General features: G+C 44.8%; 1 protein-coding gene across 2 annotated transcripts in view; it reads left to right on the forward strand.

Moving 5' to 3' along the window:
- The window catches only part of COL19A1 (collagen type XIX alpha 1 chain), a 391,132-nt gene that overhangs the window by 322,029 nt on the left and 54,333 nt on the right, over positions 1-14,770 (forward strand). For both annotated transcript variants that reach the window (XM_019537606.1, XM_019537607.1), the window contains exons 35-36: positions 8,099-8,152; positions 11,974-12,018. In XM_019537606.1, the coding sequence (XP_019393151.1) occupies positions 8,099-8,152; positions 11,974-12,018 (99 nt within the window). The remainder of the gene's footprint in view (positions 1-8,098; positions 8,153-11,973; positions 12,019-14,770) is intronic.

Consider the following 14,770-nt stretch of genomic DNA (forward strand, 5'->3'; position numbering starts at 1 on the left):
TACACACACACACACACACACACACACACACACACACACACACACTTGCAAAACTATAATAGCTTTTTGAGGTATAAAAAGGGAGAGAAATGGTCCGTCTTTCCTTGTTACAGCCACAGACATTGGCGATGCATAGCGGGTGCGTGCAGGTACACATGCACCCCCTGAGATTGGCGGTGAACCCCCTGTGATTGGCCGCTGCTGTGGCTGCCAACAGCACCTGCGGGTGATCGCCACTTGCCACCCCGTCCCACCCCTCACCACTGACACCACCAATGGCATCTGCGGACAGTCCCCAATCGCTGCTGGCCACTACCAGCACTACCAGTGCTGTCTGCGTGTGGTCACCAACTGCTGGTTGGCACTCCCTACCCCCCCATCATCGACACTACCACAGCTGCCTCCAGGAGCTTTCCGCTCACCACCGCCATGCCCCCACTGCCAACTCTGCCTGCGGGTGGTCACTATGCCCCCGCAGCCTCCAGGTGCATATGGCGATCATGGCCACAGAAAGTAACGCTTTGATGTGTACTTTCAGTTGTACTTGAAAAATTGCTTTGATTTGTACTGTATCCCCTACCCAGTCCCTCTTTCCCCCTGGTTGTGGCCTTATCACACTGCTTTTGACTGGGGAAATTTTCCCTCCCTGTTGCACCCTGGGCTTGGGGAAAATTATTCTTGACTACCTACCAACAGCATGCTTGGGTGAGTAGGTTTTCTTGCTTGGGCTTGGGCTTGGGCTTGGGTGGGTGGGTTTGTGTGTTTTCTCAGTGAATACAAATGTAACTCACTCATGGTTTTGCTATTTAAAAGAAAATGAAAAAGGTAAATACATAATGGATTGCTGAAAGGCAATGATTCCTGTAACTGACTCCTCATGAAACTACGAGCAAAAATTTGCCTCATAATACACCAAATACTTACTAAATTGCCTTCTTTCAAATGTTAAGTAGCCAGGCTCTATATCCATGCCGCTTTTTTGTGGGCACAGTCCTCACCTCTCCAACCCACCCACCCACTCCAGAACTGCACAATGTATGCCAATCTCCCTATGAAGAAAGAAAACATGCCACGCATATGTAGACAACAAATTACAAAACTTTATTACAAAAATGAAAAAACTTTATTAAAAAAAAGGCGTAAGTGCATGTGCATAAGTAAAAAATTATCTAAATAAACAAAAAAAACCAATTTAAAATAAACAGTAAAATATAAATATAGTATTAAAAAAAGTCAGGATTTCCCCACACCTATACATAACTGAAGACACACTACTTAACTAACTAACTTAACTATTACACTTTCTACATAACAGACAACCAAAATGCTCCTTTTTAGTGGTCTTCTGTGAAACTTTTCTGCAGGGAGGGGGAAGAAAGAAGAAGAGGGCAGAATTTTGGACGACAGTCCAAAAACCAACCTCTTGGCCCCCAAATTATTGCCCCCCAAACCCACCATGCACAAGGTCGGTAGGACATTACCTACATATCACCCGGGATGATGCATACCCTGTATCTGAGATGGCAGGTCTAGCAGGTAGTATCCACCTGGACTATTTGCCATGGTTCTGCAATGTGAATGTAAATTATATTATAAGAAATTTGAAGGAAGTCCTTAGGGGGTAGGTAGGGTAGCACACTCCAGATTTTTATAACTTAGCATTCTGGTGTAAACTTAGCATTCTGGTGACACCAGTGACCTGCAATTCTGAACACAGCGGTGGGCACATCGGGCAGGGGGCGTGGGAGGTGGTGGGTATCGCATACACAGCAGGTAACAGTGGCAGCAGAAGACGGGGAAAAATTAATGAGGTAGCATATCGTATGCACATAAATGGGAATGGTTGGCTCCTCCATTTCTCTTATTATATCTGGAGACCACATGCCGCGCTGGGCCCTGGATGCCTACAGTCAGCTGTGGAGTAGGAGGGAGGAGGAAGCGAGGGTAAAAAAAAACACACACAGAAAATAAAATCGCAGTGGCACTTACTGGCTAAAGGCCAGAACTACAGAAATAACACAGCCCCACTTGATGGCCAAGAAAAGTAATTACAAGTCTTTGAGTCAATTATTGTTTGAACAACATGAATCTATAGACATGGTGATGTAAACGGGGAGTACTGCAAAATAAAACATATCCAAGTAGTTTAACACACCAAAAAGATTTTTAGAGCAGCAGGAAATTCTGATCGTACAAACACAAACACAGTTGCATTACCCTAAATGAGAAATGTCATGTCATCTAGAAATGCCCTTTGATGCTGGTGATGTTTGTTTGGCCAGTATGCTGGCCTTTGTTCTTCTGTCCTTCCAACTGATATGGGGTATTTTCTGAAGACACCACTGATGGTCATATACCAAGGCTTTCAGGAGTTTCTGATATGTCATCAAGTTTCACACTCAAACAAGAAGATAGGAGTGAAAACGATCTGGTATACAACAAGTTTTGTTTGGTTCCTGAGGTCATGATCATCGAAGACATGACTTGGGAGCACTGGCAGATTTTATCCAGTGTTGAATATCCTTGACTCTGTTTACTTTTTGAGAAAGGTGGCAGCCCAAGAAGGGGAAATGCTCAGCATTTTCCACAGATTGCCACATTTTAATATATGGAGGAGCAGCTAGTTGGTTTGGGGTAGGTTAGTACAATCTCTTGGATTTTTTTTTAAGTTGACAGTGAGTCCAAGCATTTTGTACACTTCACAGAAGCAGTCAAGAATAACCTGGACCTCTTCAGTGGAGTGGGCATATTGAAGGTTAGTAATGGAAGTGTTGGATAGCTTGGATGTGTAACGTAACTGGTTGAGGTTAAAGAGATTCCCCTATCCATGTGATACTGGATGCTGACTCCAAATGGAAGTCTGTCAGCAATGAGATGCTGAAGTGCTGTTATATGAGTGGAAAAGAGTGTTGGTACAATGACACATCCTTGCTTGACTCCAGTTCTAATAGTGAAGGGGTCCATTTCCAAGCTTTTGTTTAGGACACTTGCTGTCATGTCATCCTAAAAAAGTGATGATGGTAATAAATATTGGTGGGCATCAAATCTCATCAGGATTTTCCATAAAGCCTCTCTGTTGACTGAATCAGAGGCCATAGTTAGGTCAGTGAAGGCCATGTGAAGATCTGGATGTTGCTTACACCACTTCTCTTTCAGCTGTCTAGCAACAAGTTTTGTGTCTGTGGTACCTCTGAGTGGTCTGAAACTAGACTGGGACTCAGGTGGAATCTCCTCAGTGAGGAAAGGGAGTCTGTTGAGAAGGATGCAGGCAAGGACAGATTGCAATACCATGGTGTAACAGGGACTGCAAACCCTGTTACTTGGGCAAAATGGAGGGGAGGAGAGACGTCTGTAACAGGGAGCCAGGGGATTCCTGTCACTTTAAAAGAAGGCAGCATGCTAAGCTGGCTAAGTGGGGCCACAGCTACAGGAGTACAGGCTGGCCCTTAATTGAGAGGGTAAAACCCCTGTGCATGGCTGGGGAAAGTCATGTGACATAAAGTGCTGTGCTGCCCATGTGCAGCACAATTTGGGGGAGAAGGTGAGCAGCCAACTATGGTGAAAGAACAGGTTAGGAACTAGAAAAGCTGGATGTGCACAAGTCCATGGGGCTGGATGCAATGCATCCGAAGGTGCTGAGGGAATTGGCTGATGTAATTGCAGAACCACTGGTCATTATTTTTGAAAACGTGTGGCAATCAGGGGAGATCCTAGAAGAGTGGAAAAGGGAAAATACAGTGCTCATCTTTAATAAATAGAAGAAGGAGGATCAGGGCAACTACAGACCAATCAGCCTCACCTCAGTCCCTGGAAAAATCATACGGCAGGTCTTCAAAGAATATATTTCTAAGCACTTGGAGGGGCAGAAGGTGATTAGGAAAAGTCAGCATGATTTCACCAGGAACAAGTCATGCCTGAACAACCCAATTGCCTTCTATGATGAGATAACTGTCTCTGTGGATTGGGGAAAGCAGTGGGTGTGACATTCTTGACTTAAGCAAGAATACCATCTTCCACAGCATTCTTTCAAGCAAGCTGAGGAAAAATGGGTTGAATGAATGGACTGTTAGGTGGATAGAAATCTGGGTTGAGCATCAGGTTCAATGGGTATCAATCAATGTCTCAATGTGTAGCTGGCAGCCAGTATCAAGTAGAGTGCCCTAGGGGTCAGTCCACCCCAGGGGCTAGTTTTGTTCAATATCTTCATTAACAATCTGGAAGATGGGCTGGATTGCGCCCTTGGCAAGTTTGCAGATGACACCAAGCTGTGGGCTGTAGTAGATATACTGGAGAGTAGGGCTAGGATTCAGTGACCTAGACAAATTGGAGGATTGGACCAAAATAAATCTTACGAAGTTCAACAAGAACAAATGCAAAGTCCTGCATTTAGGACAAAAGAATTCCATGCATTGCTACAGCCTGAGGTCTTACTGGTTAAGCAGCAACTCTGCAGAAAAGGACCTGGGGGTTACAGCAGACAAAAAAACTGGATATGAGCCAGCAGTGTGCCCTTGTTGCCAAAAAGGCTAACAGCATACTGGGCTGCATTAGTAGGAGCATTGCCAAAAGATTAAGGGAAGTAATTATTCTGCTCTGTTCTGTACTGGTGAGACCACATCTGGAGTACTGTGTCCAGTTTTGGGCCTCCCCACTGCAGAAATAATTTGGACAAGTTGGAGAGAGTCCAGCAGCGAGCAACAAAAATAGTTAAGGGGTTGGAGCACATGACTTTATGAGGAGAGCCTGAGGGAACTGGGTTTATTTAATCTGCAGAGGAGAAGACTGTGGGGATTTGATAGCAGCCTTTAACTGTCTGAAGGATGGTTCCAAAGAAGGTGGAGCAAGACTTTTCTCAGTGGTGACAGATGGCAAAACAAAGAGCAATGGTCTCAAGTTGCAACAAGGGAGGTTTAAATCAGATATTAGGAAAAACTTTCTCACAGAGGTTGGTGAAGCACTGGAACAGGTTACATAGAGAAGTTGTGGAATCTCCATCCTTGGAGGTTTTGAAGTCCCGGCTTGACAACCCCCTGACTGAAATGATGCAGTTGGAGATGGTCCTGCTTTGAGCAGGGGTTTGGACTAGATGACCCCCTGAGGTCCCTTCCAACCTTAATTTTCTATGATTCTAAAGGGGCTGGATCCTTGAGGAATATAAGCCCAGGACCCGAGCCACAGCAGGCAGTCAGACCCTGCATGCTGCAAGGAGAGGAGCTCCCCAGGGAAGCTGACTGCAGGAAGCAGCGCACAGGGAATTATAGCTTGTGGTAGGGTATTGACTGACAGCAGGAAAGAACTTTATGAGACCAGTTTGTTTTTATTTCTGTTGTGATGGTGTTCATGTTTGTTAGGTTTGTTTGAGACCTGGAGGACTGGAAACGGCTGTAGGCATGGAAGAGCCCTTATGCAGGGTACCTAGCAGGCACCCTCTGTCGTGAGGCTGAGGCTGAGGCTGAATAGGTTCCAGGGGCCTCAGCTGGAGGCAAAGGGGCTGAGGCTGAATAGGTTGAAGCCTGAACCATGGCTGCGGCCCAAGGCACCCAGTGTTAGTCCAAGGCAGAAAAAGACAGAGAGAGGGAGAGAGAACGAGTGAGAGAGTGATACTTTGAGTATCGGGGTTGGAGCCCCAAGTCAAGCGGGCCAAGTCAAGCTCACTGGGTAGCAAAGAATGGACTAGGAAAAGCACCTAAGGCTCACCAGCCTCTAAAGGGCAGCCTTCCTCTTCATTAACAACATCAAGGTGTGGCAGATGAGACATCAGGGGAAAAACCTGAGAGCTGGGAGTGAAGGCTGGACAGAACTAAGACAGTCATCAAGGTGTGCTGCAGCAACCTTAGGGTGTGTCCTATCATATGGTAATGGCTGCTGATCAATCTCCTTTCTTGTATATGGTCACAATTCTGGTGTCTCTCAAGTAACTGGAAATCTGTTCCTGTCTCCGGGTTTTCAGAATAGCAGTATGTAGTTGGTGAGAGAGCTGTTCTCCACCTTGCTTATACATTTCAGCTGGTTTTCCATCAAGACCACATGCTTTTTGTTCTTCATCTGCTTAATAACTTTCAAGGCCTCTTGATAAGTTGGTAGATCTGTAAAGTAGCCCTTAATGGGATGTTGTGGAATGGATTCAGTGGTATTTCCTTTAACATTCAAATCTAAGTTCAGAAGCTTTTGAAAGTGCCCTTCCACTGTGCATTGATGGTAGAGCTATCTTTAAGGAGTGCTGTTCCATCCTTGGACCTCAGAGAGAAATCTCCTTGTATGTTTGGCCCATAGATAGCTTTGGTTGGGCTGAAGAAACTACATATGTTTTTGTGGCTGTCAGCAAACATTTGGCTCTGTTTTGCTTTGTTCTCCACTAGTTATTTTGCTCTTGAATTTTCCTCTGTCTCAGCTTCAGTGTGGCAAATAAATGTTTGTTTCCATTTGAAATTGATACTATTCTGGGTAGCTTTGAAAGCTCTCCTTTTTCTCTTAATGATAGTTTGAATTTTCCTATCATTTTCATTGAACCAGTCCTGAGGTTTCTTTTTGGAGGGCAGAGATACTTCACAAGCCTCATGGATGCCTTTCTTGGTGTCAAGATCATAAGAGAGATCACAGTTTCTCACTGAGGCACTACTGGACAGGATCACTTGTAGCAGGGTATTTCAAACACTCAGTGCTGAACCTCTTCCTTGGTTGCTTGTTTTGTTTACACCATTTTCAGGTGATATGATTGGACATGATCAAACATATCAAATGATGATCCATCCCTCAGTCTTCTGCGCTGGTCATAGCTCTGGCGATATAGAGGTTGCATACCTGGTATTACTAAGTGCAACAATGTTAATATCAAGTCATGAAAGTTTTCTGGTCATGAATTCTGTCCTTCACTGCACTCAGTCACTATTCAGGTTGTCCATCCAGGTGCAGAAAAACTGCACTACTAGATTTGAACCGCAGGTGGAATGATTCCACTGGATGTAGTTTTGCAGCCAGGTGAAATGAGACAGACTATGTTTAGTGCACCTTTCTAGCCCTCTCCCTACTTGCCATACAGGGTGAGCAGAGTGGATCCTAAATTTGCCTGTTCAGTCATGAGTGCAGGTGCCAAATTACATACCTGTCTCAGTTCTAAGTACAAAATGACCATCATACAACCATTGCCATGTAGATCTATGACTACGGGCTTCCAATAACCACTATCACTTCCCACCTCTGACACTCACACATCACTATAGGACTTCTTATTGAAGGAAGATGTCTGTGCATGTTTTCTTTTAATGTGGGGATACCATTGCACATCAGCAATCACACAATGTTTCACAGAAAGGAGACCTTAATCTAATGCCAAGGAACACCTAGCTGACCGAAAGTTTCTTTTCCACTTCAGCCTTGCAGCCATTGGGAAGTATTCCTTCGTCATCTGCCTGCTCCACTGTTGAGGACTTTTATCTTGGTTTTTGAATTACTATTAGTCTGGAAATCTCACTTTCAATCTTGCTGCCATGGGGATAAAACTCCTTACACCATTGCTCTCCAGGTCATTGGTAGCATGCAAGTCTCTCCACCCCATCAAGGTTTGCGATCCTTGGGAAGTGTTACATTATGTTGATTATTAATATTAAAAGCCAGTAAAAGTAAAGCAATCATGAAATACATTAGAGTCTAGCCAAACCCTTAGGAAAAAATATTACATTTTATTTCCTGTTTGTGTGATTCAGATTGTGTTATTTGCTATGTTTATTATTAATTGCTATGATGCTTGTAATACTTTAGGTTGGCTTTTTAAAAAAAATTATAACTTATTAGCAAAACTTAATAGGTAATTTGTGAATTGCCATTTCAGCAACAACGCTAAATTCTTAGCAATATCAAAAGGTACCAATTAAGGTCACTGTGGTTAGTTTGCTAAGGTGAAAATGCAAACACAAGTTTTGCCCTTCAGAGAGCTTATCAGCAGGATGCAGCTGTTGTATCAGCCAGGAGAAATATAAGCTTGGAAGAGAGACTTAATTAAGTAAAAATGACCTTCAGAAAGCACAAGTTTTAAAAACAAAATTGCAACCCAAATACCCTGTTTTATTATTTGTTACTAATGTAGACCTGTGTTGTACAGGGAACAGTAGGAAGACCTGGACATCCTGGCCCAGCAGGACCAAAAGGTGAAAAGGTATGCAGGCTTATTATTCTTTATTTCAATTTCAGTGAAAGTCTATAAAGACTGTTTATTTCTAATCCTTAGCTGTGAACTGCTCAACATGGAAGAGACATAGGTGCAAGAAAAGGAATATAATAGACAATGTCTTTTGCTAGATCAATATTATTAACTTTCTAGAAAAATTATACCCAGTTTTAATACAAGTGTTTTTCTCAAAGAGCGCATCCCTAAAAAAGAAAGTAGTAGTATCCTATTTCTGATATACATATGAAGAGAATTTTCTCAGAATAGCATACTATATAAAATTGAAACTTTTACATGTCTTTGTTGCATATTATATAAGCAGTGATTATTTACAGGATCATTTCTCTCTCTCTCTCTCTCTTGCTCTCTGAAACATATTAATCAAAAGCAATCCCCTATCTTAGAAGTAAAGAACATTATTTAACTTCTACAAAAATTCTAAATAAATGCCTTTTGCTTAATTTGCATTAAGGCTTCTTTTAACAATATTGTACATATAGTTGTCAGGTGCTTTAGAGCACTTCTTATGCCCAAGGTGCCAAATTCATTTCTCATTGCAACTCAACTCAGTTCAGTGGAGTTACAAGTAGGTATAAACATAGGCTACAATTGAAAAAGACTCCATCGTATGTCTCCCTTTTATTGTGTATTTATACATTTTTGAAGTTTTCCTCTAAAACCTAGAATTTTCAGTGCTTAGTCTCACTGTAACTATGACAGGACTGCACAATAGCCTGCAAATGCTGAAAAGCAGCAGTTTTTAAAAACAAAGAAAATCATTTTTTTTCCTTTGGTGGTCAATGGAGTTATCACAGTATAAATTAGATGAAAACTACCTCCAACCATAAAATATCAGCAACAAAGGTGGGAATCCTACCTAGTGCGTAACATTCATTAAAAAAATATCAAATGCAAAACAAAAAATAAAGATGCCATTGTTTTAAATTGCAGTTCAAACTAAAAAGTCTGGGATTTCAAAGTTCCAGTAACATCATCAAATCAGCTAAAAGTACACATTCAGTAGAGTGACCTTGGGCTCATGAAAGCTTATGCATCTCTACCCTGCCTTCTATTTGATAGAGGCCTAAACTATGGCTATTACTGCATGATACAATGGAGAAAAGAAAGGGAAGGAGGACCAACCCTCCATATGCAGAGCTCCCTGATCAAAATGCGGGGAGCTCAGCCATTGGCACTGTACAACACAGAGTGACTGAGTGAATTGAATCTATAACCAAGATCCCTTCTTCTTCCACCCTTGTGCCATTTTTTTTTTATCTGAAGGCCAGTGCTCAGTCAGGGACCACGCTATTTTAAATATGGACTCAATTCCACATTTGAGCACCCCACCTAGCAGTCCAGGAACTACTCTGATTGTCTTTGCAGAATGCTTTCTACCTACGCCTTTTGGTTATTACACTTCCGTGTATACAGGAGACCCTCACCATTCGCAGAGGATCTGTTCCAGAGATCCCCGCAAATGGCGAAAGCCGTGAGTACATCAGGAGCCTGGCAACAGCAAGCACAGAACTCCCGCAGATGCTGCAGGCACTGCCAGTGGCAGGGGAGGGAAGAGTGAAGAAGAGTGGGCTGGATGGATCTGCTGAAGACTAATTTTGAGAGAAAAACTTCCCCAGAAACGGGGCAGCAGATCGATTGATCTGTGAGCTTGGAGGAGCGCATGATCCATTACCACAGCAGCAAGTTAGTTACTTAATGAAAGTGATAAGGAGATTGTGTGAGAGCCAAGGAGAGAACGTGAGGAGAGAGCGTGGGTTCAAATACTCACACCGTGAATATTCAAAACCGTGAATCACGAGTCTGCGAATGGCAAGGGTTTCCTGTATATGTTCACACAAGCCATGCTCATGGAAGCCAAAGTTTAGTCCTGAAATTGGTCATTTGCTTTGACCCTGTTATAAAACGTACACCATAAAACAGAGGAGCTCAACCCTGCAGGGGAGCTCAACCTTTGGCCTGCAGAGCCATGTTATCTGGCCTGCAGAGATCCCTGTGGATTTGTAAATTTGGTGATAGGGGAGTGGTGGCAACTAAAACTGCCACCAAATTTCCAAACCTACACAGCAGGATCAGGCCCCAGTCATGTGATCCCTATGGAACAAAAAAGATTGAAAACCGCTACTATAAAATATAAAATGTATGTTGCTTAGCTGGGTTAATTTTGCATTTGGAACTTTCTGCATTTTTTGACTTCGTGAGTACTACTGAAATGTCACACAAGTACATTAAATATAAGATCTAATAAAGAAGAAATCCATATCACTTACAGACCAAGAAAACTCTTTTTTTTTATCTAAGTGACCATGTAGACCCTCTTATAGGATCACTCTGAGTTGTCCAATGTTTTAATTTAATTCTAATAGTAACATCATTACTATTACTAATTACTACTACTAAGGACTGGCTTCCAGAGCCCAGAAAGAAAAAATCAACACCACAACCTACTCTCAAAAGTCATGAATATTTTTCTTCCCATCACATTTCAACAATACTTTTGTTTGGATTGAGTCAACTTCTGAAACAATACATTTTATTTACTTACCTATGAATCCACAAAGTTGTTTGCTATTCATTAAAAATGCCTATACACTTTTATTTTCTAAATTATACTTATTGTTGTTTATATTTATTGAAGTTTATATTTAGGGTACCGTATTTCCATTTCCAAAAAAGAGGATACCTGTCAAGGTGACACCTCACTTCCAAGCCATAGCCCTCCACCCCCTGGGCTATGCTGCTGATCCTCACTCCCAACCTGCATCCCCCTAGCCCTGCCCCTCACTCCTGACCCACAGCCCCTTGGCACTACCAGTGACACGCAATCCCCACCCACAAGCCCCACACCCCTCCCATGCCTTCTCTCCCAAGCCATAGCACCCACAGCCCTGCTGGTGCCCCTCACTCCCAAACCACAGCTCCCTGCTCGCCCCAGCCCTGCTGGAGGGGGCCCCAGCTGCCCCCATTCTGACTGGGCTGGAGCACAGAAACTCCAATTCATGTGGGTGGCAGCAGAGCAAGTCCAGCCCATTGAGGGCTGTAGGGAAGAGAAGGGAAGGCCTGTGACACCCCCTACCCTGGGCTTGGCCTCCCGTGCCACACCAGACATCCTGGCCTTGGTCCCCTTTTCCCGTAACTCCTGGGCAGCATCTCAAGGTCACCCCACCTCCTCAAGCAGGGCCACTGGCCCCTGTGCTGCCAGAATTGCCATGGAGTTGCCCACTGCCTTCAAAGGGCCCCTCCTGACCCTTTCCCCTGCTGGAGGTGCAGGCACTTCCCCCACTTCCCCTGCCCTGCCCTGCCCTGTGACAGCCCCAGCCCTCCAAACCCCACCCCCCACAGACTTATCTACATTAAGCTGCCAAGGCATGTGCAGACCAACATGGTGTCCCTGCCTCCAGTTGCCTTCCCCCTACTCCCACCAGCAAAGCAAAACAAAATCCTGGACATCTGTTCAGATTTCAAAAAACCACCCAAACAGAAATCGGAGGACTCAAAAAGAGGACATGTCTGGGAAAACCCAGGCTTATGGTAACCCTATTTGTATTAATATCTACATTTACCAGTTCACTCTGAGTAGATCTGAGTCATGTTTTATATTCACCGATTGAGATCACTGTAGCTTACTAGTAGAACTAGTCCTAGAGAAAAGGAGTCAAATTCATCTCTGATGTGTCTTTAGTAACGTAGGCTCATGTTCCGAACAAGAGAAGGGTAGAGATCATACTATCATAGTACAAATCCTTAGTAAGCTTCACCAAGTGAAATATATGTTTCTTATACATACCTAGGGCAATGAAGGGTCTCCTGGAAAACCTGGACCACCAGGGCCTCCGGTAAGACATTTGTTTTTTATTTTAAATAATGTATTTTGAACAGTTTTTCTGGGGATGTGTGTGATGGATATTCTATCAATACTTGAACTCTTTAAATCAAGTTTATTGTCCCTCTCAAATTGGGATGTCAAACTCATCCAGCTCTCTGGGCCAGATGACGGTCACTGGGCCTGTCTGTGGACCAGATTGGAACTGATTCCTTCTGCCATATGCAGTTCCACGGCACCAGGTCCAGCCCGTGCATCGTGTGCACCAGGTGCCAGCCCACTGCATGCACATACAGCCCAAGGGTTCAGTCCTGGGATGTAGACTGCATGTGGTATGCTACTGGACTGGCCACGTGTGCTGGCTTCAGGACTGGTGCAGATCGGGCCATACTGCAGCCAGCATGCAGAGCATGTCTCATGGGATGCCACATGTAGCCCCCACCCTGGATCCCCTGTGCTGCATCCAGCACAGAGCAAGCCCTTGTGCTTCATGCAGAGTGAGCCCTGGGATGGTACGTGCCAGTGGGGCTGGACTGGCTGCTCACATAGCGCAGAGAGCCAGTACAGTGTGTGTGCTGCATGAAGCGCCCTGCTGGACTGGTCCTGCACATTGGCTCTGCCATAACCTGATCAAGACCAGCCCTATCTCTTGCTCCCCTCTTTCCATCCTTGTCTGAAGGAGCCCACAGCCTCACACAGCCCAAGCTTTGACCACCTCCCTTCACTCCTCCCCTGTCCCCCATCCTCCACATCTCTGGAAGCATGGCACAGCACCCAGGTGAACATTTCCCACCTCACCCCCAACATCCCTATCCTGCACACTCTCCCACCCCTCCAAAGCCTCCTGCCTGAGCTGGAGATGACCACATGAGCCCCCAAGTCCAGTTGAGAGTGTTTAATCGCACACTTGAAATCCTTCTTTGATTCACCATTTCGACCCTCAGCCCAAAGTCTGGTTATGTGGCCTGCCAGCTCATCTCACACATGCAGTACCAGGGGACCACCCTCCGTCTGAGAATTCACGAGCATGATTCAAGAGGCCCCTCCTTTTTAACCTTGCAGAGACTCAGACAGAGGCTTCCTCTTGGCCTTGCAGATGTTATGCAGAAATGCCAGGGGCACGTTGTATCACTGGCATCCAACCATGTCCTCAGCACCTCCAGTGAGCTTTCAGACACTTGAAAGCAGGCTCCAAAGCCATTCTACACCTGTTGAGCTGATAGTTAAACAACTCCTTCCAGGTGTCCAGGCACCCAGTGAAAAACTTCAGCCCGGGGTGTAGTGGGTGGATATGGCCCCTTTTTAGTAGTGGGGGTACAGTCACACCCTCAGCCTGGCTGTTAGGCATACCAAGAGAAAACTCTCTCCACACTGTTAGGGAGCTCCTCCACACTGTTAGGGAGCTCCTAAATATCCTGGCGTTGTGTACTGTTCCCTGCAAGCTGGCAGTAAGCTGAGCAGTAAGCAGAGAGCTCAGGTGCTGGACTGCCTTAAAGAAGCTTTTATCTGTGGTTGGGTGGCTGATTGGTGCTACAGTGTTTGCCTAGAGCCTGGTGTGTGTTTGCTTTTTTCCACCCTCCCCTTTGCACTCTCTTTTTTTTCTCTCTCTCTCTTTTCTGCTCTTTTCATTTCTTCCCCCTTCTGAAGTAACTGAATGACAAGGCTTGCTCTGGGTGGAGCTGGTTTAGGTAATTCAGACAGCCCTGAACAAATCAGAGGGAAGTGAACAGAGGGCAGCAAACAAAGAGGGAGTTGGCTTAGGGAAATCACTGAAGGAGGGGGCCAAGGAGAAGGAGACTCTGTGTGTGTGTGTGTGTGTGCGTGCGTGCGTGCGTGCGTGCACATGCACACGTGTACATCTGCAAGGGCCCAGGTGTGGGTGTTTGGCATGCAGGTTCTTGTGGCGTGTCTTTTTTCCCCCCTTCCCCCTCTCTCCTTTTTCTCTCCTTACAGCATAGGTGTTCTCCAGAGAGCAAAGGAGAAGGCACAAATGGAGGTTGGGTCAGCTGTTGTGACCTGGGTAGGATGTGCCATACGTGTGTAGGGGACAGAGGTACCATTTTGTCATCCAGATCTGGGGGCCTCGTAGGTGTGATGCCCAACTGGAGCCTGAATTCAGGACATCACAGAGTCTGCCAAACATCATCCATCCTTCAGATCACTACCCCTTCCTGCTTGTCCATGTAGGCACCAGTCATATTGCCAGGAATGACACTGAGAAGATCAGAAGTGACTGTGAGGCTCTTGAGAGGAGGATTAAGGAGCTTGGAGCCCAAGTGGTATTCTCATTGATTCTTTCCATGGAAGGCAAAGGTCCAGAGAGAGACCATCATAGCCTACAAGTGGAGAGGTGTCTGAGATAGTGTCAATTTGAAAGCTTTGGCTTCTTTGACAATCAACAGATGTTTTTGAGAAGAGGACTCCTATTCATCCAGAGGGGAAAGGACTCAAAAAACCAACTCAGCTCTGGGAAAGGGCCAGAGAACTACAGGACTGCAACAAGTAGCATGAAAGAGAAGTGAGGAAGTCAAAATGCAAAATGCTTCTGATGTGTGTATACAAATGCAAGAAGTATGGGGAATAAACAAAATAAGATGGAAGCTGCAGCCTGTGAAAACAACAGATTTGATTGGCATCACAGTGACCTGGTGGGACAGCTCTTATAACTGGAATGTCAACATTGAGGGTTACATTTTGTTTGCAAAAACAGGGTTGGGAAAAAAGGTGGTGGTGTTGCCTTGTATGTCAAAAATATACACACTTGT

Source organism: Crocodylus porosus, unplaced genomic scaffold (assembly GCF_001723895.1).
Source record: "Crocodylus porosus isolate Cpor-Errol unplaced genomic scaffold, CroPor_comp1, whole genome shotgun sequence".
Lineage (NCBI taxonomy): Eukaryota > Metazoa > Chordata > Crocodylia > Crocodylidae > Crocodylus > Crocodylus porosus.